Source organism: Musca domestica, unplaced genomic scaffold, assembly GCF_030504385.1.
Source record: "Musca domestica strain aabys unplaced genomic scaffold, Musca_domestica.polishedcontigs.V.1.1 31, whole genome shotgun sequence".
NCBI classification, from domain to species: Eukaryota; Metazoa; Arthropoda; class Insecta; order Diptera; family Muscidae; genus Musca; species Musca domestica.
In genome coordinates, this window is record NW_026712309.1 from 5,062,115 (window position 1) to 5,086,567 (window position 24,453).

Below are 24,453 nucleotides of genomic sequence, written 5' to 3' on the forward strand. Positions count from 1 at the left end.
GGAATAATATCAATAAGTAATATTTGTTACATAATTTGATGCAATTTCAATAATCTTATGCAAAATAATAAAGAATAAGGCGAAAGCTAAAAGTTGTACCATGTAACGTATGGGTTATGCTGTAGCATATTTTATTACTTATACGCACGCTTGCACTAATGCTTTCTGGAAAGTAGCAACTACAGGGTCCGCCATACAACGCTTTTATACCCTCCACCATTGTATGGAGGGTATATTAAGTTTGTCATTCCTTTTGTAACACCTCGAAATATACATTTTAGACCCCACAAAGTTTATATATTCTTGATCAGCATAAAATTCTATGTCGATTTAATAATATCCATCCGTCTGTGGAAATCACTCTAGCTTCCGAAAGAAATGAAGTAAGTTGATAAAAATTTCCTCAAATGTGTATTATGTCTGCAGGACTTTTGTAATGGGCAATGTAGGTCCACGTCTTCATATAGCTCTCATATAACGGTACCTACCGATATGCAGTATTTTGATGATTTTAGCGACATTATATATCGGAATTGTTTCAAAATTCGTATTTGAAGTTCGTAATAGCTACTACAGCCTAAGACTGAAAATGGGCCACGCAGGTCCACGTCTTCGTATATCCCTCATAAAACGGTACCCCCTACATTCGGTATTTTGATGATATTAGCGACATTATTTACCGGCATTTTTTTCGCATTTGGCTTTTAAAGTTCGTAATGGATACTACAGCCTATGCCAAAAAATGTCTGTACAGGTCCACGTTTTATAACACCCCAAGGTATCTCCATATATTCGGTATTTTGATGATTTTAGCTACATTATAAACAGGTTTTTTTTCAAGTTTCGCATTTAAATATTGTAATATCTTATGACAAAAGCTGACTATGTAGGTCCACGTCGTCGTATAGACCCTAATATAACAGCTACATTCGGTATTTTTAAGATTTAAACATAATTTTTAACGGATTTTTTTTTTTGAAATTGCCAAATTTCTACCAAATGGTTGCGGGTATTCAAAGATCGGCCTGGCCGAACTTACAGTTTTTTTACTTGTTTAACTACTGGTTATTTCGTAAATTGGTAAAACTTTGTTCATGTCTGATTGGAAAGAAAATAAAAAACGTTGGAAAATATTGCAGCATTACTTTAATGAAGAATGAAAGAAGAGAAGCATCACCAGCTCCGTATATTTGTTATCTTGTAAAAATGTGAAAGAAACTGGCATATTCACCGATAACCACAGCGCGAGAAGCTAAAAACAACGAGTACACCCAAGGATATTGATGCTGTGGTAGTGCGTGTGCTTGAGTCGCTATCAACTTCAATTTATTGTCGTTCTCAACAATTTAACATTTTGGAGACATCATTAACACACATTTTGCATAAAGACCTTGGTATGAGACAATTTCACACAATTTCGCATTTTCAAAAAATGAGCCAAATTCATATATCAACTTCCACAGATAATTGTTACACCAAATGTCACGATTTTTATTTCTATCCGTTTATATAGAACAAAATGGCACCCAATTTTGCTTTTTTTACTCTTAAGTTCAAATTTCCAAAACAATCTTTGGTACATATATCCTACATGCCATCAGCGACTGATATTTCAAATTTCCAATTTCTATTTCTATATATTTTAATATCATTTAGTGCTTTTTAAAATCCACCGACATATATCAACTAAAAGTGACTCTAATACCAAATGTTTAATTATACCCTACAACACTATGTGTTGGGGGTATTATAAGTTTGATTGGGCCAAAAATTATGTAACACCACGAAATATTGGTTTCCCACATAGGAAAGTATATCTGGATCTTCCTATCTCGCCGCGCTGAGTCGATCTAGCTATGTATGTCCGTCCGTCCGTCTGTCCATGTTAATTTGTAATCACTCTACAGGTCGCAATTATGGCCCGATCTTCACGAAATTTAGAATGGAGGTGGGGCTAGGGTCAGAATAGAACCCTATTTCTTTTGGAGATGATCGCATAATATTTAGGGATTGAAATGGGCCAAAAACTGAAAAAAAATTGCAGTTGCTCTACAGGTCGCAATTATAGACCAATCAAAGCGGAAGTTAGCATTGGGCTAGAGCTTAGGGCTGGGCAGAAGCCTTCCAATTTTGATGGTCATCGGGTAATATTTAGTGGGTGAAATATGCCACAACATTTGTGTTAAATAAAAGTCAAATTTTCCATTAAACCGCGAATATTTTTAATCCCGGCGAAATCACAAATAGATGAACAGGTCAATTCTGACCGTTACGTAGATGCCGATAGCAATTATATCGGTTGTATATAGCGAAATATATACAATGTGTATATACAAAGGAAGGTGATGTTAGTAAGAATGCTTATATCTCAAGAATGGCTGGACCGATTTTGACAAATTTTATCAATTCAGAATGCCCTCCTGACATAAAATCGCAGAAAAATATGCCAATAAAGATGTTAATATAGATTTTGTAGTATATAGTGACATTCTTTTATTTTTTTCATATTTTTTATCGCATGCGATTTTTTCAATTTGACTTATAATATTTAGTAATATTTTTTCACCTTACAACACAGGTTGGGAATATTATATAAGTATTGCAAATATCGTCCGATCCTCACGAAAATTTTCACAAGGGTAGGGTTGGGCTCAGAAGGGCTAAGCCTATTGTTTTCAAAGATGTCCGCAATATATTAGGGGGTTGAAATGGACCAACAACTAAAAATTTTTCTGATTTTGCAGCCGTTATAAAGGTCACAAATAGAAACCAAAGGACACGAAATCTCGCATAAAGTTAGAGTTAAGACAGCGGGTACAATGGACAACTAATTTTGTGTGAAAAAATACCAGCATTACATACAGGCGATTTTCGAAATACACAAAAGGCGAATTTCTGGCTTTTTTAATGCTGATTTCGTTGACGAATATAGCCAAATATCATAGTTGCTTGTCTACGATGAGTCTAAATTTGGAGATACAGAGGGGCTTCTTGCTTTTGGAGATGATTGCAAAATATTTAGGTGTTCAAATTAACCAAAACTGAAATGCTTTTCAGATCACACAGTTGAAGCCAATCGACACGCCTGTGAAGAGAGTTAAGTACAGGGAAGAATTCTAGCATTTTGGATGACCATTGGATTATATTTATCTGTAAAATGGACTACAACAACTAACAGCTCGACGTAGTGCATAAATGTTGGGCAAATGTCCCTAGTCAAAATCCTAATTTCAAAAGCGAAATCTTCCAATATGGATTTGGACATAAGGGAGCTTCTAACATATTGTATGTGTTGTAGGGTATAACATAGTCGGCCCCGCACGACTATAGCCTTTTCTTACTTGTTTTAACTCAATATGTGTCCCAAATACCAAAATTGAGTATAGATGAGTACTTTTCGTAATTTTTAAAACGTATTTCAAAAATCACCTCATATCAACCCCAAACACTAGCAGTGACCTTAATGAAAATTTTCAGATTTCAGGTACTATCCGTTCACCCAATACTAAATGTAGTATTGTTTAGTACTTTTAGTATAGTTGCAGTAGGCATTTTCAAAACAACCTCTTAATTTGAATCCCACCAAACAGCAAGAACCCCGATATCAACATTTAAAATTTCAGCTTCATCCGTTCGCTTAAAATCAAATTGTACCAAATTTACATGTACAGTTTTTACACTTAGCACTCATTTCCAAAAACACCTTCTTATATCAACCCTTCTTTCCAAAACTGATGAAATTTCTATCCGTTCATATAATTCCGAATGGTACCAAACTTTGTACATCTCCCTATCCCTTCTCCAAAATACAAAATTGAATACCAGTTAGTAATTTCCATATTTTTTTATAACATATTATCAAAATCACTTTCATATCTCAACCCCAACTCACAAAAAGTGATCCTAATACTCAGTTTCGGATTTCCAAGCCTATCCCCTCCACATATACAGAATTATGTACCGTTTAGTACTTTGTTGTTTATATTTCCAAGACCAATTTCAAATCTTTGCCCAATTGTTGTACCATCGCACTGCAAGTGTAAAAACATTTAGTACACATTTCCACCACCTCATATCAATCCTACATCTCCAATATCATTTTTATACCAAATGTTAAGATTTAAACTCTATCCGTTCACATAATATCAAATGGTTATTACAGTGCGAATTTCCAAAACACCATTGGAACATCTAACTAACACCTCATCAGAAGTCTGAAACGGCTCATGGATTAACGGAATGAGTTAATCCATCAGCCGTTTCGCCTGGGCGTTGATCTTTCATATATAAAGCGTGTTTTTCTAAAAGCTTGCTGAGTTGAAATTCAACAGATCAAATTAAGAAAAAATGCAAAAAAATAGAAGAAGTGTTATTTGGTAGAAAATTCTTTGTTATTTAACATTTAAATAAAATTTCGGGCACATTTGGAGGTCCAATTTTCGATTACCTTTTCAATCATTTGAGGGCGTATTTCACATAGAAAGCGTCAAATTGGTTTATCAACGCAAACAAATGACATCAGATATTCGCACAAAAAATAATCGAGTGGCTTTAAGTCACACGAACGCGGAGGACAATTCACCGGCCCCCTTCTCAAAATAATGTTGTCGTTTAAATGTTCTTTCAATAAGTAAATTTTTCATCGCTCGCAGTATTCGAAGTGGCACTAACCTGTTGAGAAATTGCCATTTTTTTCGACACTGGCCTCACCAACAGCAATATTTTCTGCTGCACGCCCTCTGCTTATTCTTTTCGGTGGCTTGGCATCCAATCAACCCAGCTGTCAGACAACAAAGTGATTCATATTAAAACAAGTTTAGAAGAATCAGCCGACAGATGTATACCCTCAGCTAATGTTAGATTTTTAAAATATATTTTGACTTCTTTTATGATTATTCAAATTGTTGACCCTTTTTGGAGTAGGTTCCGAAAGAATGGGCCAATATTGCCCATTTCGTATCGGATCCAAATAAATATGATATAAATATTGCGACGTGACAGGTTCGGACTACTTCACTTTATATGAGATATGTGATAATTTTTAGAAAATGTTAAAATGTGCGTGAGGTGCCAGATATAGTCGACCGAAGTATTAAATTTATATCCAATTTTATGCGAAATCATAAATTCCATATTCATCTCAGATTTCTCTTTGGATACTCAAAATTTTGACGCTTTGTGAGGGAGGTACAGAAGGAGTGGACCATCATCATAGCAGTTCTTGTGTTAATAGAAATAATGGGATGTGTGAAATAAGAAGATTAATTCGTTTTTTTGACCTTTTTTAAATTTCGGATATTAATTTGGCGTTTTATGAGCTTTATGAATATTCAAATTTTTAAGCCATTGTGGAAGAGGTACCAGAAGGAGTGGATCTTTACACCAAACCTTGGGTTAATAAAAATGTTATGTGTGTAATTTTACATCACATTTTAAAAGAGTTATAATTATTCAAAATTCTGACCCTTTGTAGGGGAGGTACTTGATGGAGTGGACTGATATTTTCCATTTTCGCACCAGATTAGGATTTGCAAGTTGGAGCAAAATCGGACTATCCGTTTTCTTTCTGTGCAGTAAAATATTTTTTTTTTTTGAAAATATCGACACTTTTTGGGTGAGATACCAAAAGGAGTGGACCAATACTGTTTATCTCCGAACTCGATCTAAGTTTTATAACAAAATTACAATGAACCAAGTTTGTACCAAATCGGACACTCCCTTCGAGAGTTATCATGCTCACCAGCCGGCAGATAGACGGATGGACGGACATCCCTAGGTCGACTCCAAATGTCCTGAAACAGATTTGATCCAAAGAGACCTAGAGTTTAAGATCGTTATTTCGATGAGGCACGTTTTGGCCATAACAAATGATATATGTATACCCTCTCTAGCCATATGTCTGAGGGTATAAAAAAAACTCATAAAGAACCCCCGGTATGAACCAGCCATTATAAATGGGAGCTATATCCAAACCTCAACTGATTTCAATATTCTTTGGTTCATTTATTTTTGGGAACATATATACGGACATATATATCTTGCTTTGTCCATCAAATATATGAAATCTGTTGAACATACTAAATATATGAGCTAAATTCAAACCAGAACCGATTTCAATATAATTTTACAAACAATACAACTGGACAAATAAATTGTCACCAAATTTCCATCACACATTCCAAATTTGAAGACTGTATCTTTAGCTTATCAATAGATATGAGCATTAAAAATCTAAATTCTGTCGTCAATTCTGATGCTATATCTCCAGTTACAAGTGGAATTTCAAATATGTGTATAGCCTGTGTTACTACCAGACGATGCTGTATTTGGAAACATTTCCTCTTTTAAAGTTATAGAAGAAGAAGAAGATATATAACAAGTAAGGAAAGGCTACAGTCGAGCGGGGCCGACCGTTGAATACCCTACAACACTGTAATAAGTGATACAGTTTATATAGGCGAGATAATAGAATGAATTCCACAAGATATTGTGGCAAATAATAAAAGAAAACCATCAGGTTTCGTTCTCTAATTTTCGAATAATAGCAACTTAAACTAATTTGCTCCTTTCCAATTTATTGGTAGATGTTGCACGTAAATGGTCTTCTTAGATCTATAACCAATATTTCCCAAAGACCTATAATCTCTCAGAATTGGCAAAAGATTGACATTTATTATTGGTTTTTGACTGAAACGCATCTATATGAGATACAGACATTTGACTATATTCTTCAACGAAATCAGCGTTAACGAAATAGTCAGAAGTGCGTCTTTCCTGTATTTGTGAATTCTCCAAAAAGTCACTGGAATGGACATTTTCGTATTTTGTCTACAAAAGTTGGCAAACTATTTCACACATTGAATATTTTTGGATGGCCATCCGAAACTGCTTGGCTTTTCAATGTGCGGTAACCCCCATTCAAATGTTCGTGAGGATCGGGCGATAATTACGACCTGCTGACAATTTTGCAGTTTTTTGGTCCATTTCAACCCCTAAATATATGGCGATAATCTCCAAAAAGAGTAGGCTTCTATTCTGACCCTCATCTTATCCCCATGCAAAATTTCGTAAGGATCGGGCCATAAATGCGATATGTATATGATATCCTTATATACTAACTACTTAATTTTGTTAGCTGTAGAAATATTACCAAATGTTTAATTCAAAATGAAAATATGCCAAAAATGTGACAACATTTAAAAAATATGAGAAAATGTTACAAAATCAATATTTTCATCGTTATAGAGATATATTAATACGATTTTTTAGACGTTTTTTCTTTTCTGCCAAGAGGCCATTCTGAATTAATGAGAACTGTCGAAATCAGTTCAGCCGTTCTCGACATATAAGAGATCTTTCAAGCATATTTTCTTTGATAGACATATATCGCACATATTTTGCTATATATCCGATTTGTTGGATGTTAACATCAATGTAAAGATCAAAAGTAACCTTGTCATGGCTTTGTGATTTCGCCGGGATTTAAAATATTCGCCTTTTAATGAAAAAAGATATTTTACCCGCTAAATATTATCCGATGACCATCAAAATTGGTAGGCTTCTTCCCCGCCCTAAATTCTAGCTACATGCGAAATTCCGGTCGGCCGGGTCGGTCTATAATTGCGACCTGTATAGCTACTGCAAAATCCGACATTTTTTCAGTATTTGGTCCATTTCAACCCCTAAACATTTGGCGATCATCTCCAAAAGAAATAGGCTTCTATTCTGACCCAAACCCCACCTTCGTGCAAAATTTCGTGAAGATCGGGCCATAATTGCGACCTGTAGAGTGATTACAAATTAACATGGACAGACGGACGGACGGACATACATAGCTAGATCGACTCAGCTCGGCGAGCTAGGAAGATCCATATATACTTTCCTATATGGGAAACCAATATTTCGAGGTGTTACATAAATTCTGGCCCAATCAAACTTATAATACCCCCAACACATAGTGTTGTAGGGTATAAATACAGGGCAAATCCGACCCAAATAACTTTTAGAAAACGAGCTTGTGGCCAGGTTTTTATTCCATCGAAAACACTTAATGTGGCATTTTAGAGAATTTATTAATTAAATTATGCCGACATTAAAAATACCCATACATATTTAGAAGGGAGCTAGTTCTAAAGTAAACCTACATTCTATTTTTGTCTGCAAACGCTCTACGCCCCTTGGATTTCCGAATATCATATTACAATTCAATCGAAATAATATATATGATTAGAATTTTCCAACTATTTTTCCTAATTAATTCTCGATTACAATCTACCAAGAATCGATGTAACAAATAATTAATTTTCATTTATATGGATATAAATGAGATGCCAGTCTGCAATAGACCATCACAGCCATTGAATCTGCATTTACTCTCTATTGCTATAATTTCTCTGTAATTCCAATGAAGTTGGATTTGTAATTATATCGTCTCAAATAGCCTTCCGATTGTTAGAATCATGTATTTAATTGTTACAAATAAAAATCCGTACAAAATGAATATTCCTACAATTCCGCAGAATCATTAAAAATTTCTTGAAATTTGCAATAATGAATTGCTGGAATCATCTGGCCAGCCAGTGTTATCAGATCGCCATTAACTTTAAACCATCAGCATTTTGTAACAAATCGACAATGTGTTTGAAATGTATTCGTCGGAAGCGTGAGGGTGTACAACTGCAAACACCATTTAGCTTTAATGAAGATTTATGCCTTTTCGAACGATTATAAAATAGAATAGTAGGTGTTCATATTAAAAACTTATCATTGCAAAATAATTCAATTTTCAAAACGGACATGATGAGAGGCCAAGAAGGGCAAAATAGCTAAAAGAGCAAAGTTAAAAATCTAATGACCAGAAAAAAGACAAGTAAATAAACATTAAGTTCGGCCGCAGATTATGATTATCAAAATATCGAATATTGGTGGGTATCGTTATATATGTGCTATAGGAAAACTTGGACATAAATATTTAATGTTCTACCATCGGATCTAGAACCCATTATGAACCACAAATGGTTATTTAAAAAAAAAAATGTTGAAAAAATCATCAAAATATCGAATATATTATATATGGGGGCTATACCAATGCGTGGATCTAAACATACAATGTTTCGCCACCGGAACTAGAAACCATTTAGGTTGTTATGGTTCCTAGTTCCGGTGGCGAAATATCAAATAGCATTTTTTAGACAAAGCCGTGGAAAATGTTTTAAAAATCTTTAAAATGCCGAATATCGGAAGGCACTATGGGGGCTATACAAAAACGTGGACCTGTACATACAATGTTTCGCCACTGAAACTAGAACCCATTATGACCCACAAGTACCAATTTTTAGACAAATCCGAGAAAAATGTGGCAAAAATCGTTAAAAAACCGAATATCTGGAGGTACCGTTATATGGCGGCTATTACAAAACGTGGACCGATATATCTGTAAGTTCGGCCGGACTGATCTTTGAATACCCTCCACCATTTTGAACGATTTTGGCTATTTTCAAAAAAATTAAATCGGTTAAAAATTCTGTTAAAATCTTAAAAATACCGAATGTAGCCATTATATTAGGGTCTATACGACGACGAGACCTGCATAGGCAACTTTTGTCATAAACCATTACAATATTCAAATGCGAAACTTAAAAAAAAAATCGGCGAATAATGTAGCTAAAATTATCAAAATACCGAATATCTGGGGGTACCGTTATATGGGGGGCTATACGAAGATGTGAACCTGCACAGACAATTTTCTGTCATAGGCTATAGTACCCATTACGAACTTCAAATACCAAATTTGAAACAATTCCGATGAATAATGTCGCTAAAATCATCAAAATACCGAATATCTGGGGGTACCGTTATATGTGGACTACACAAAACGTGGACCTACATCACCCATTTTCAATTTCAGATATAATACACATTTGAGTAAAATTTTATCAACCTACTTCAATTCGTTCGGAAGCTAGAGTGATTTCCGCAGACAGACATTTGATGTTCGTAATAGATACTACAGCCTATGACCAAAAATTTTCTGTGCAGGTCCACATCGTCGTATAGCCCCATATAGCGGTACCTCCCTACATTTGGTATTTTGATGATTTTAGCGAAATTATTTACCGGAAGTGTTTCAAATTTTGTATTTGAAGTTGGTAATGGATACTACAGCCTATGACAGAAAACTGTATTTGCAAGTCTACGTTTTGGTATAGCTCCATATAATAGTACTTCCCTATATTCGGTATTTTGATGATTTTTATGATGCAGGTCCACGTAGTCGTATAGACTACCTTCGGTATTTTTTAGATTGTGACAGAATTTTTAACGGATTTTTTTTATTTATTAAAAATTGCCAAATTCGTTCCAAGTGGTGGGGGCCAAACTTATAGCTATTTTACTTGTCATACTTGTTTTAATATAGATACAAATATTGAAATGTGCTAGGTTGGTAGAAAATCTGGCATTTTCAGAACTGATATAAGACTGATTAGTTTGTATATTATTACCATTTGTGTGGATACCATAAGGGTGAGGAATGGACTGATATTACACATTCGAACAGTATCTAAGTTTGACTGAAATATTACGGTATGTTTTGTTTAGCCAGAACCGGATATTATTTTCGAAAGCACATCAAATACTTAACTTGGATGATGTAAATGTTCAAAACTTTAAAACACATGAATCGTGATTGAATTTTATGCAAATTTAGTATTTACAGATAAAATGGACTGTTTTTTCCATGGTCTTAAATTTTAACCCCAAGAATTAATTTTCATGAAAGCTGTGTCCGTATTAATGGTAAGAACGGCTTGAAGCAAACGAATTTTTTAATGTTTTCTCTCAATATGTAACTAAACCACATATTTCATGGTTTTCTAGTTAAAGTGAAAGTACTAGGCTATAATTCTTTAGTAGTGTGTTTCTGACAGCTTTAAAATACAAAGATGTACGGGATATTGAGCTATTAGGCGCAATTAGTTCTTAGAAAAGGAGGTGGATTAAAAAAATTTGTAAAATAAAAAAATGTCACCCTTTTTCAAACAATCATCAATTTTTAAACATCACCATTAAAGAAACATTTGATTGCAGAATTTGGTTTCCTGGTTTCTGATTTCCTAGTAATATTTACCCATATTTATGACACAATTGAGCACAAGTCTAAAATAAATTACCACAATTTTCCTCGTATTATAAATTTAAACATTACCCTCCACTGGACATCAAATAGACAAAATAACTAGAAAATGCTGATAGTCTTTGGTCACCTCTCTCTCTTGACCATTCTGCTAATTGCTAAGCAAAATTCCAATGTTACATTTCGAATATTCTACTGATTTTCTACGTAAGACTTTGTAAGAGGAAATCTGCAAATTCAATGAAATCTCACACAATTGTAGAATTTCTGGAAATATGTACCAATTTTCGCACATCAGTAGTTTTTGTCGGTCGGCCTTTCACAGAACATAGAAAGTTGAGTGTTCTTAGTATTTGGTTTCGGAGAGTTTGTCATGATTAGTTGTAAATTTCATGAATAGCTTGAAATTGTTGATAAGCCAGTAAATTCATAATAATTGAGTAAGGTTTGCAATTATTGTTTAGATAGCAATTTCGTTTTGACATTGCTCGCATCGCAATCATTGCTTTAGATAGATATAGCGAATATGAGTGCATGTTTCCTCAATTTCATATAGACAACGAATGAACAATGCTACATATGTATGATTAAAGGTTTTTTTTTTTCATTTAATGCAGGACAAAAAACAGGCATTCTGCTTCTTTTAATATTTTTTTCAACCTAAATCAATATTTGCTCACAATTTTGGAAATGAAATCCTTAAAAAAATTCTGTTAAAATTTTAAAAATACCGAATATAGCCGTTATATTGGTGCCTATACGACGTGGACCCACACAGGCATTGCTTGTCATAAGTCATTACCAAATTCAAATTCGGAACTTGAAATATTGAGTTCAAAATATCGTATATAGGGAGGTACCATTATATCGGAGCTGCGCGAAGACCTGGACCAGCATAGACAATTTTATGTCATAGGCTGTAGCATCCATTACGAACTTCAAATATTACATTGCAAACAATTTCGGTGGGTATTGTACCTAAACTTGTCAAAATACTGAATATAGGGAGGTACCGCTATATGGGGGCTATACGAAGACCTGGATCTGCATAGAAAATTTTCTGTCACAGACTGTAGATTCCATTACGAACTCTAAATGCGTAATTTGAAAAAATTCCGCTGAATAATGACGCTAAAATCATCAGAATACCGAATATTGGGGGGTACCGTTATATGAGGGATATACGAAGACGTGGACCTGCACAGACAATTTTCTGTCTTAAGCTATAATATCCGTTGCGAACTTCAAATACCAAATTTTGAAGCATTCCGGTTAATAATGTCGCTAAAATCACCAAAATACCGAATATCTGGAGGTACCGTTATATGGGGGCTATATGAAAACGTGGACATACATTGCCCATTTACGAAGTTAACCTGCATACTGTCCTTTTAATACTGTTACAGAAAAAAAAATTTTTTTTCTTTACTCCAGCATTTAAATGTGAATGAAACTTTTGTGTCTCATAACATCGCTGGTTACCGTGACACTGGTAGCGTAGCCCGACGTCAAGGAAGTGGACGGAAGAAAACAGCAACATCAGCAGAAATGGTTCGAATAGTAAGGAAGCGATTTGATCGAAACCCGCGTCGCAGTGGCCGAAAAATTGCTCGTGAGCCTAACATATCCCAATATTCCATTCGGCAAATATTGAAAAATGAGATCGGGGTAAAGCCGTTGAAAATCCAAAAAGTGCAAAAACTTACACCGCAACATAAAAAAATGTACTCAAAAGACCTAAAGAGTTGCTTCGCTTGGCCGAAAGTGGTAAACTGCCGAATTTGGTTTTCTCCGATGAGAAAACATTCGTTGTCCAGCAGTTTGTAAACAAACAAAATTATTGTGTTTACTTTCCAAAGAGGTCAGCTTTGGTTGGCCGCCATAACAGCCGATGGTCGCTCTCCGCTCGTATTAATCGACCGTGGCATCAGAATTAAACATTTCAGAATCAAACATTTTGGCCGCAGACCTTGGACATTCCAACAGGACTCAGCACGCGCCACCCAAGAGTGGTTACAAAATTATGTTCCTCGCATCATTTCCAGCGCACAATGGCCACCAAAATCTCCGGGTACCAATCCGTTGGACTATTGTGTCTGGAGTATTTTGGAAAAAAATACCAAAGTGTCGACCACCTCAAGCAAGCGCTTCGCCGGAAATCGGCCAAAATACCGCAAAATGGCAGTGTATGAAGGTTTCATTGGCCAGTTAAAGGCCATAATTCGTGCCAAAAGTGACCAATTCGAACAAATCTAAACTTATTCTAAAATTTGATGCTATTTACGACATTTTTTGCTGTCATTCAATAAAATATAAAAAAAAAAAAATGTAAAAATTATGGCGTTTGACTTTGTTGCAGTTTTTTTTATATCATCTTGTAGAGTGGTTATACCCTTTAAAAAAATTCGAAGAACGTTCCAATTCCGGTTTAAGTTTAGCCTATATACCATAGGCTGCGGGTTTAGAGCTGGTGGAATACCCTTCATCTACTTTTTAACATGTTTGATACATTATACAAACATGTACTTCAAAATTCGACAAACCAAAAATTACTTAAAAATTGTATTTCTGCTCTCCTGAAAAGTCCTTTCGACACATTCCGTTATGTCTGAAAACCACAGACATGTAGTCGCTTTACATAAACTTTTTATGTGACTCGTAAATATGGGCACTTATCAGGGACGTATGCAGTGGGGAATATTGGGAGCCGGCCCTCTCCCGAAATGACTACCATTCTGACATATTTTGTAAGTTTAATTTTTTTTGTATTTCGAAATGGCTACGAAATTCATTGCTGTGTACGTCCCTGGTACTGGTTGAAGTCATCAAATAAATTTTAAAGCATTTCTCAACGTTGTGCTGGAACTATCTATGAAATTTCCATATTGGCTTTTTCAGTTGCTGAACACAGAATTCAGTTCGGCGAAACTTTTATGTACCTACAAGTTTATATGGAAAACACATTTTTTTTTTTTTTGATAAACCAACACAGCCTGCACAGTTGTGACAGCGTCAACTTATTTGCTGTAGTTCCATTGAATCCGTTGTCATATGGAAATGTGTATTTCCGTCTATTTTGCACTGTCACCATGTCCTGTTGTGAGTTCGTGACTCGTAGCGAACATCTATACAAATTGTGTGGTTGGTTACGAAGGGTAATCTGTTCGTATGTTCTTTAAGGTCAATTGGAATTCAAATGAACTGAGAATTTTATTGAAATCTGCATTTGCTGGAAATCTTCTCGGCTAAACTCTGAGCTGGAAACACTTTAATAAATACTTGAAACTGAAATCGCATCTTTTGGACAACTTTTTTTTGATTGTTGTTAATATACTTTTAATTAAGTGACCACATCTGGAATGGCAGGACTACTTACGTGTTGGGAACATTTCTCATTTGACGCACTGTTAAGAAGACAATAATTAGTGTGCCGTTGCCCAGGACACCGACAATGAAGATGAAGGCAAACAGCACTGGAACAATGTACGTTTCCGGGCGCATAACATACGGCACATATGGGGTTTCGGTGGCATTCATTATGCCACCAACTTCGTTGCTGCTAACATTTGTGGCCAAGTATGTGACTGGAGTGTTGAGCGTCGCAATGGTGGCGTTGACGATGCTGGCCGCCGCTGTCATGGCTGCTGTCACAGCAGAAGTAAAGTTATTGCTATTCGGCCAACGGTGTGTGTTGTGGAGGGAGGGTGGTGGGGTGAAAAGGTCACTGTTGTTGCCACCTGTAGCCACCGGCACAAGAGGGGTGGCAAAGGCGGTCGTTGAAAAGATTTCGTTGGAATGTATGGCATTTACAAGTGTGCTTAGCAGAGTGGCATTTGTTTCTGGACTCAGAGGGGTTGTGGCGTTTCCAACATTCGGACCCATGTCGCTCGTTATAACATTTAGCATTGCTTTTCTTTTTGTAGTGTCCTATTTTATGTTGTTTTCATTTAGCTAGTCCTTGGATACCTCATAACTTATTCGCAGGTTTTTGGTCATTTATAGCTAGATTTTGTATAATTTTGGTTTTAGTTGGTTGTAATGCAAAATATAATTATTCCATCCAACAAACGGGAATCTGAAAGGAAAAAAGTAACGAATTTGTTGTCGAAGAATCAAAATGAATAAAAACATATTAAAACGTATCAGTCGGTTATGCCGACAGATGTATACCCTCAGCCTATGTCAGTTTATTAAAATATATTTTGACTTACTTAACGATTATTCAAAAATATTGACTCTTTTTGGAGGAGATACCGAAGGAGAAGGAGGGATCTGAACCAACTCTGATACAAATATTACAACGTGCCCGATTTGGACCATATTGAGAAGTGCTTTCACTTTATAGGAGATACGTGATAATTTTTGGAAAATTTTGAAATATGAGAGAGGTACCAGATATTCTGGACCGAAGTGTTCCACCTTGTTTAATGGTGATTAAATATTTCGATGTGCACAATTTGAAGAAAATCAGACATCTGTAACCAATTTTTGAGAATAATTGTTAACCATATTTTTAACCTTTTATGGGGGAGTTACGAGAAAGGGTGAGCCAATAAATTCCGTAATAATGCATAGATGACTTGTTTCCCAATTTATGAGTAATATAAGTATTTAAAATTGTTATCCTTTGTGGTAGAGGTACCAGAAGGAGTAGGCCGATATCTATCATCTTTATGCCAGATCTTGTATTATCTTATCTTATGTTATTAGATATATTGAAATATTCCGAGTTTGAAAGAGATTGGATGCTAATTTCACGTTTTATGCGCTTAATGGTTATTCACAACGGAACTTGTGTTGATAAAGATATTGAAATGTGCGAAATTTGAAGACAATCGGGCTCTTATTTCACAATATCCAGCAGTTAATATTATTCCAAATGTTGACCCTTGGTGAAGGAGGTACTTGATGGTGTGGGCCTATACATATATTAGGATTTGAAAATTATTTCCTAGAAATTGTTACCCTTCTTTGGTGGAGGTACCAGAAGGAGTGGACCTATATTGCCCATCTCCGAACTTGATCATAGTTTAATAATAATATTACGATGTACCAAGCCAGCCAGACAGAAAGAGACGAACGGACAACCCTTGATCGACTCCAAATGTCCTGAAATGGACATGGTCCAACACCGTTATTTCGATTATGCAAGTTTATCAAACGATAACTACCCTCGTTGCCATAGGGCTGAGGGTATAAATAAATGTTTCGGAATGAATGCACCGCATACTAAAATAACTCTACACTAAAATTTTTAACACAATGCTCCAAATATACAGGGTGAGATGAAAAAAATGCAACCAACTTCAGATTGCTGCCATTTCTAAGCCACTCGTCCGACAGCTGTTAAAATTATTCCAGTGACAGCTCATTGTATTGTTTAAAAGCGTACAAAAGCATTTTGGTGAGAATTTTCCAGAAAAAAAGTTATTCGTGATAGAATTCAAGCGTGATGGTGTGATTTCTTTATATTTGACTGGAAAATCACAAGTGGTTATAGTTAGAGCACTCCAGCATTTAACTGTCACCGTAATAACGGTAGCGTAGCCCGACGTCATGGAAGTGGAGGGAAGAAAACATCAACCTCAGCAGAAATGGTTCGAAAAGTAAAGAAGCGACTTGATCTAAACCCGCGTCGCAGTGACCGAAAAATTGCTCGTGAGCTGAACATATGGCAATATTCCATTCGGCAAATATTGAAAAATGAGCTCGGAGTAATGCTATTGAAATTCCAAAAAGTGCAAGAACTTACACCGCAACAGAAAGAAAATAGACTCAAAAGAGCTAAAGAGTTATTTCGCTTGGCCGAAAGTGGCGAACTGCCGAACTTTGTTTTCTCTGACATTCCAGCAGTTTGTAAACAAACAAAATGATCGTGTTTACTTGCCAAAGAGGTCAGCTGAAAATGTGCACCTTCGGGTGGGCCGCACCTTCCGTTTGGGCGTTGGCCACCATAACTGCCGATGATCGCTCTCCGCTCGTATTAATCGACCGTGGCATCAGAATAAATGCCGAATATCATCGCGAAAATATTTTGGAGGGAGTATTAAAGCCTTAGACACGCAAACATTTTGTCCGTAGACCTTGAACAAAATGAGGTTCCTCGCTTCATTTCCAGCGCTCAAAGGGTACCAATATCTCCGGATACCAATCCGTTGGACTATTGTGTCAGGAGTATTTTGGAAAGCAAGATTGGCACCAAAAAATACCGAAGTGTCGATCACCTCAAGCAAACGCTTGGCCTGGAATGGGCCAAAATACCGCAGAGCAACATTCGGGCAGCGTGTGATTGTTTTATTGGCCGTTCGAAGGCCATAATTCGTGCCAAAGTTGACCAATTCGAACAAATCTAAACATATTCTAAAATTTGATGTTATTTTCGACATTTTCTGCTTTCATTCAATAAAATTAAAAAAAAAAAACAAGTTAAAAAGCAGTAAGTTCGGCCGGGCCGATCTTTGAATACCCTCCACCATTTGAACGAATTTGGAAATTTTCAATTTAAAAACCGTGAAAAATTCTGTTAAAATCTTAAAAATACCGAATATAGCTGTTATTGTGGGGCTTATACGACGTGGACCTACATTGTTGTCATAAGCCATTACCATTTTCAAATTCGAGACTTGAAATAAACGGTGAATAATGTAGCTAAAATCATCAAAACACCGAACCGTTTCATCGGAGCTATACGAAGACCTGGACTTGCATAGACAATTTTCTGTTACTGCCTGTAGTATCTATTACGAACTTGAAATACGGTATCTCAAACAATTTCCATGAGTATTGTACCTAAAATCGTCAAAATACCGAATATGGGGAGACAGTTAAATGTGGGGCCTATACAAAGTCCTGAACCTGCATAGACAATTTTCTGTCTTAGGCTGTAGTATCCATTTGCAACTTCAAATACCAAATTGGAAACAATTCCGTTGAATAATGTTGCTTAAATCATCAAAATACCGAATATCGGAAGGTACAATTATATGGGGGCTATACAGGGACGTGGGTCTGCACAGACAATTTTCTGTCTTAGGCTGTAGTATTCCTTTGGAACTTCAAATATCAAAGTTGAAACAATTCCTGCCTACTGGTAAAATATACATGTCTGCGAAATTTTAGCCTTCTATCTCGATTCGTTCGAAATATAGCGTGATTACAACATACAGACAGACTCACATACAGACAGACGGACATCGCTAAATCGACATAGAATTTAACGCTGATCAAGAATATATATACTTTGTTGGGTCTGATATGAGGAGGGTATATTAATTTTTTCATTCCGTTTGTAACACGTCGAAATAATAGTTTTATACCTAGCAAAGTATATATATTCTTGATCAGCATAAAATTCTAAGTCAGTCCTCCACCCCTGCCTCATATAATTGAACCTCCCCATATTCGGTGTTTTGACGATTTTAGCCACTCCCTCCAAAGTCATAGTTTAAACCAGTAAAGAAAGTCTTAAAGTCGGGCGGGGCCGATTTTATGATACCCTACACCACTTTGCTAATTAAGTAGAGCTCCACATAACAATTAAAAGTTTTTATGGGAGAATTTAATCATACACGCTATGATTATAATTATAATTTAAAGTTCAAAGTACTAAATATGCCGAAGCTTTTGTATCTTTTAAATTCGGAATTGTATTGCCCATTTGGTGCACAATTAATTTGAAATCGGATAAAGATATATATGGGAGCTATATCCAAATCTGAACCGATCTCGATAAAATTTGGCAAAGATATTTCCGAGCTGTATTTGATATATTTCCCTGAATATCGTTGTTACGGAGTGCATATTACGGTTGTGGGTAACAAATATAACAAATCGGATGAATATTATATATGGAAGCTATAGCTATATCTGAACCGATCTTCACCAAATTTTCTAGACTCAATTCGGTCGTATGTCCCAAATTTCATCCCATTTAAGCAAATATTAGACGTTTGGTGCACAATAAAAGGTAAATCGGACGCAGTTATATATGGGAGCTATATCCAAATCTGAACCGATCTCGATAAAATTTAGCAAATGTATTTCTGAGCTGCATTTGATAAATTTCCCCAAATATTGTTGTTGCATAGTGCATATTACGGCGGCGGTGGACAAAAATAACAAATCGGATGAACAATATATATGGGAGCTATAGCTATATCTTAACCGATTTCAAATTTGGCATACATATTTTCAGGCCTAATTTGGGTGTATATGCAAAATTCCATACAATTCGGGCTGATATTACACGTTTGGTGCACAATAGAAGGCAAATCGGACGAAGATATATATGGGAGCTATATCTAAATTTTGACCGATTATCTCCAATTTCAGTAGGGTTCGTCCTTGGGCCAAACAAAAGATCTTTGCAAAATTTCATCAGGATCGGGCAATAAATGCGACCTGTACTTTGTTTACAAAAATACATGGACAGACGGACGGACGGACAGACGGACGGACGGACATGCATAAATCGACTTAGAATGTGATTCTATGCAGATCATCAAAAGGAACTATGGGTCTATCTCGTTTCCTTCTGCCTGTTACAAACAAATGCACAAAGACGTAATACCCTGACCACCTTGTGGTGTAGGGTATAAAAATCGATATTTAGAGTTCATATTTGATTCTACATCCTGTAGCAGAACACTGTCTATATAGGTCCTCTTTTTCCTGCAGTCCCCATATTTTACATTTCAAACTTTACGATTGCAGTTATCATGGATAAAGATTATTGACGTTCTCTTGGTTTTCTCATATAACAAGAATTTAGTGTTCAGCTAAGTCCAAAACTTGGTACATATCAGGTGGAAAATAAGAAAATATCCTCCCAATCCTTCAGGCAACTCCCCCATAAAAATCAAATTATTATTCAAAAAATCCTAAAAAATGTGCATATACCACATACTTTTTGTTACCTTCTCTACAATTGACTAATTGATTTAGACGATACTTTGGTCGTAGAGTTACGTCTCCATCTTCTCTTAGCTTTTTATACCTTCCACCTTGAAATGGAGGATATATTAACTTTATCATTCCGTTTGTAACATGTCTAAATATTCGTCGTAGACCCCATAATGTATATATATTCATAATCAGCATAAAATTCTAAGTCGATTTAACGATGTCATTCTGCCTGTTTGTTGAAATCACGATATAGGCCACATTATTTGACGTAGAGCGTAAACATTTAGCAGAATAATTTGTATTGTGTCTAGAATGGTTGGTATTTAAAATGGCATATATCGGTCGACGTTTTGGTATAGTCCCCATATAACTGTAGCTCCCGATATTCGGTATTTTGATAATTTTTGCCACATTTTTTCATGGGTTTGTCTAAAAATTAGTATTTGTTGGTCATAATGGTTTTTAGCTCCGGTGGCGAAACATTGTATGTATAGGTCCACGCTTTGGTATAGCCCACATATAACGGTATCTCCCGATATTCGGTATTTTGATTGTTTTTGTCACAATTTTTCACGGATTTGTCTAAAAATTGTAATTAGTTGGTCATAATAGGTTCTAGCTCCGATGGCGAAACACTGTCCATGTTTTTGTTTATAGCGGTACCTCCCGATGTTCGGTATTTTGATGATTTTTGCCACATTTTCCCACGAATATGTCTAAAAATTGGTATCTATGGGTCATAATTGGTTCTAATGTTTCCATTACCCTAAGTGGAGGGTATTAACGTTTTTTTTAAGTGATTTTTATTTGTTCAAAACAACACGTGTCTTGCTGCCCAAAACCCCAACTCGCTGAAATATAATTTTTTCTTTGTTAAATAATCGAGTTTGAGGGTCAAAGCAGGGGAAATATTAAACTTTGAAAATCAAAAATACATAATAATGTATTCAAAGAATCCACAACAATGCTATGGAGAACAATGTCATTTGTGAAATAATTCTTTTAAATAATAATAGGAATAATGACAGGAAAACATAGAAGAGCAAAAGTCACAGCAAAGGCATTTCTAGAAACGAAACTGTTCAATAGAGACTTCAAATCAATCAATTACAAAAGCACTGATTGACAAACTCACAACTACCCAAACAAATGACTAACAAAACAACAAATTCAAACGAATATCCAGGAGGTAGAATAGTTAATACCGTTTATGAATATTACATGTAAATAAATATACGCATATTTATAAATTCAATTGCTGATATTTAAATATAAATACCATAATTTTTCTAAGATGCAATATCATTTACATTTAAGTAATTTAGAATACATAATTGCATTTGTTTCAATTTGTTAATTTCCTTAAGCTTCATCAACTTGCCACAAATCCGACCTTACACATGTAAGTAGTTTATATTAAGTGCTGCAAAGAAAGATGCATTTTTGTTTTGTTCATCTCGATAATTATTCAAGAAGAAAATGAATAAGCTTAAGAAGTCTTTAAAACAAATTGGAAATTTTAAGTATAATCCCAAAAAATAATTGAAATTGCAGTTTGTTTTACCCCAAAGTATAAACGAATAAGACAAATTTAATATCAATAGAAATTATGAAATATTTTTGTCATTTTCAGTAGCTAATTTTAACAAGTAACAAGTAAAATAGTATCAGTCGGTTTTGCCGACAGATGTATACCCTCAGCCTTGAGTTACGAACGTGACAGATTTGGACTATATCGACTACTTCTTGTACTTTATATGAGGTATGTGCACCTTTTCGGAAAATGGAAATATGCGTCAGGTAACAGATACAGCAGACCGAAGTATTCCATTTTCATACTTCATCTAATACAGATAAAGTACATCATCCTAGTTTGAATAGAATCGGATGATAATTTTGCGTTTTATGAACTTCATGGATACTCATAATTTTGACCTTTTGTGTGGGAGGTACCAGAAGGAGTGGACCGATATATCCCATCTTCACACCAGATCTTGAGGTAGTAGAAATATTGGGACATGTGTAATATGAAGAGAACTGGATGTTTATTTCGAATTCTTTGGAATGGAATCGTGTTCAAGTGTTTTAAGAGCGTGATGAATATTCAAAATTTCGACCTTTTGTGGGGGAGGTACTTGATGGAGTGGACCTATGTTATTCATTTTTGCACCTGACCTAGAACTGATGTAAATATCATGATTTGCAAAGTTGGAACAAAATCGGATTATCGATTCTCTTTCTGTGCAGAAAATATTTTTTTATATATATATTTTATATATTTTATTTTTTTTTTTTTTTGAAAATCTTGATCATTTGTGTGGGAGGTACCAGAAGGAGTGGACCGATATATTCCATCTTAACACCAGACCTTGGGTTAATATAAATATTAAGATGTGTGAAATTTGAAGACAATCGGACTCTTACATCACATTTTATGAGAGTTGTAATTATTTAAAATTTCGACCCTTTGTGGGGGAGGTACCAGAAGGAGTGGACCGATATTGTCCATTTTTACACTTGACCTAGCACTTACGCAAATATTGAGATTTGCAAAGTTTGAGCAAAATCGGATTATCGTTTCTCTTTCTGTGCAAAAAATATATATTTGTTAAAATTTCGACCATTTGTGGGGGAGGTACCAGAAGGAATTTACCGATATATTCCATCTTAACACCAGACCTTGGGCTCACATAAATATTGGCATGTGTGAAATTTGAAGACAATCGGACTCTTACATCACATATTATGAGAGTTGTAATTATTCAAAATTTTGACCATTTGTGGGGGAGGTACTTGATGGAGTGGACCGATATTGTCCATTTTCACACTTGACCTAACACTGACGCAAATATTAAGATTTGCAAAGTTGGGGCAAAATCGGTTTATCGCTTCTCTTTCTGTGCAAAATATAAATTTTTTGAAAATTTCGACCTTTTGTGGGGGAGGTACCAGAAGGAGTGGACCGATATTGCCCATCTCCGAACTCGATCTAAGTTTGACAAAAATATTACGATGTATCAAGTTTGGACCAAATCGGATACTCCCTTCAAGAGTTATCGTGCGCACCAGCCAGCCAGACAGACAGACAGACAGACAGACGGACGGACGGACGGACGGACGGACATCGCTAGATCGACTCCAAATGTTCTGAAACGGATTTGGTCCAAAGAGACCTAGGGTCTAAAACCGTTATTTCGACTAGGCACGTTTTGACCGTATCAAATGATATATACCCTCTGTAGCCATATGGCTGAGGGTATAAAAAAGCAGTAAGTTTGGCCGGGCCGAACTTTGAATACCCTCCACCATTTGGGACGAATTAGAAAAATTTTAAAAAAATAAAATCCATTGAAAATACTGTTGAAATCTTTAAAATACCTTATATCGGAAGGTGCCGATATATGGGGAAATATATGATATTGTGGACCTATATAGACACATCTATGTCTGGGGTAAAGAACTCACAAGGAACTCCTTGTGTGGATTTTCAAATAATTCCATTGGGAAATGTGGCTAAAATCATCAAAATCCCGAATATCGGGGGTACTGTTATATGTTGGATATACGATATTGTGGACCTATATAGACAAATCCCTTTCAGGGGTTAAAATGCTCACAAACAACTCCTTGCGTGGATTTTCAGACAATACCATTGGAAAATATAGCTAAAATCATCAAAATACCGAATATCAAGGGGTACCGTTACATGGGGGCTATAGGATATCGTTAACCTATATAGAGAACACTATGTCAGGGGGTAAAGTGCCAACAAATCTGAAATCATCAAAATACCGAATATCGGAGGGTACCGTTATATGGGGGATATACGATATCGTGGACCTATATAGACAACTCTCTTTCAGGGAATAAAGTACTCACAAAGAACTCTTTGTGTGGATTATCAGACAATTCCGTTGAAAAATGTGGCTAAAATCATCAAAATACCGAATATCGGGGGTACCGTTATATGGGGGATATACGATATCGTGGATCTATAAAGACATTTATTTTTCAGGGGGTGAAATACTCACAAGGAACACCGATATAACCCATCTTCGAACTTGACCTGCCTGCAGATAAACGAGAGATCTGTGCAAAATTTTAGCTTCCTATCTTAATTCGTTTAGACTGTAGCGTGATTACAACAGACGGACTGACAGGACTAAATCGTCTTAGAATTTTACGCTGATCAAGAATATATATACATTGTTGGGTCGAAAATGATTATTTCGATGAGTTACAAACGGAATGACGAAATTAATATACCCTCCATACTATGTATTGCGGAAGGTATGACAAGTAAAAAAGCAGTAAGTTCGGCCGGGCCGAACTTTGAATACCCTCCACCATTTGGAACGAATTAGAAAATTTTCAAAAAAATAAAATCCAATAAAAATTCTTTAAAATATCTAATA

General features: G+C 35.6%; 1 protein-coding gene across 1 annotated transcript in view; it reads right to left on the reverse strand.

Moving 5' to 3' along the window:
* The window catches only part of LOC101901204 (neuropeptide CCHamide-1 receptor), a 45,046-nt gene extending 29,853 nt beyond the window's left edge, over nucleotides 1-15,193 (reverse strand). Inside the window, exon 1 of the mRNA XM_059124968.1 lies at nucleotides 14,511-15,193. Within this exon, the coding sequence (XP_058980951.1) occupies nucleotides 14,511-15,040 (530 nt within the window). The 5' untranslated portion in view covers nucleotides 15,041-15,193. The remainder of the gene's footprint in view (nucleotides 1-14,510) is intronic.
* Nucleotides 15,194-24,453: the final 9,260 nt, after the last annotated feature.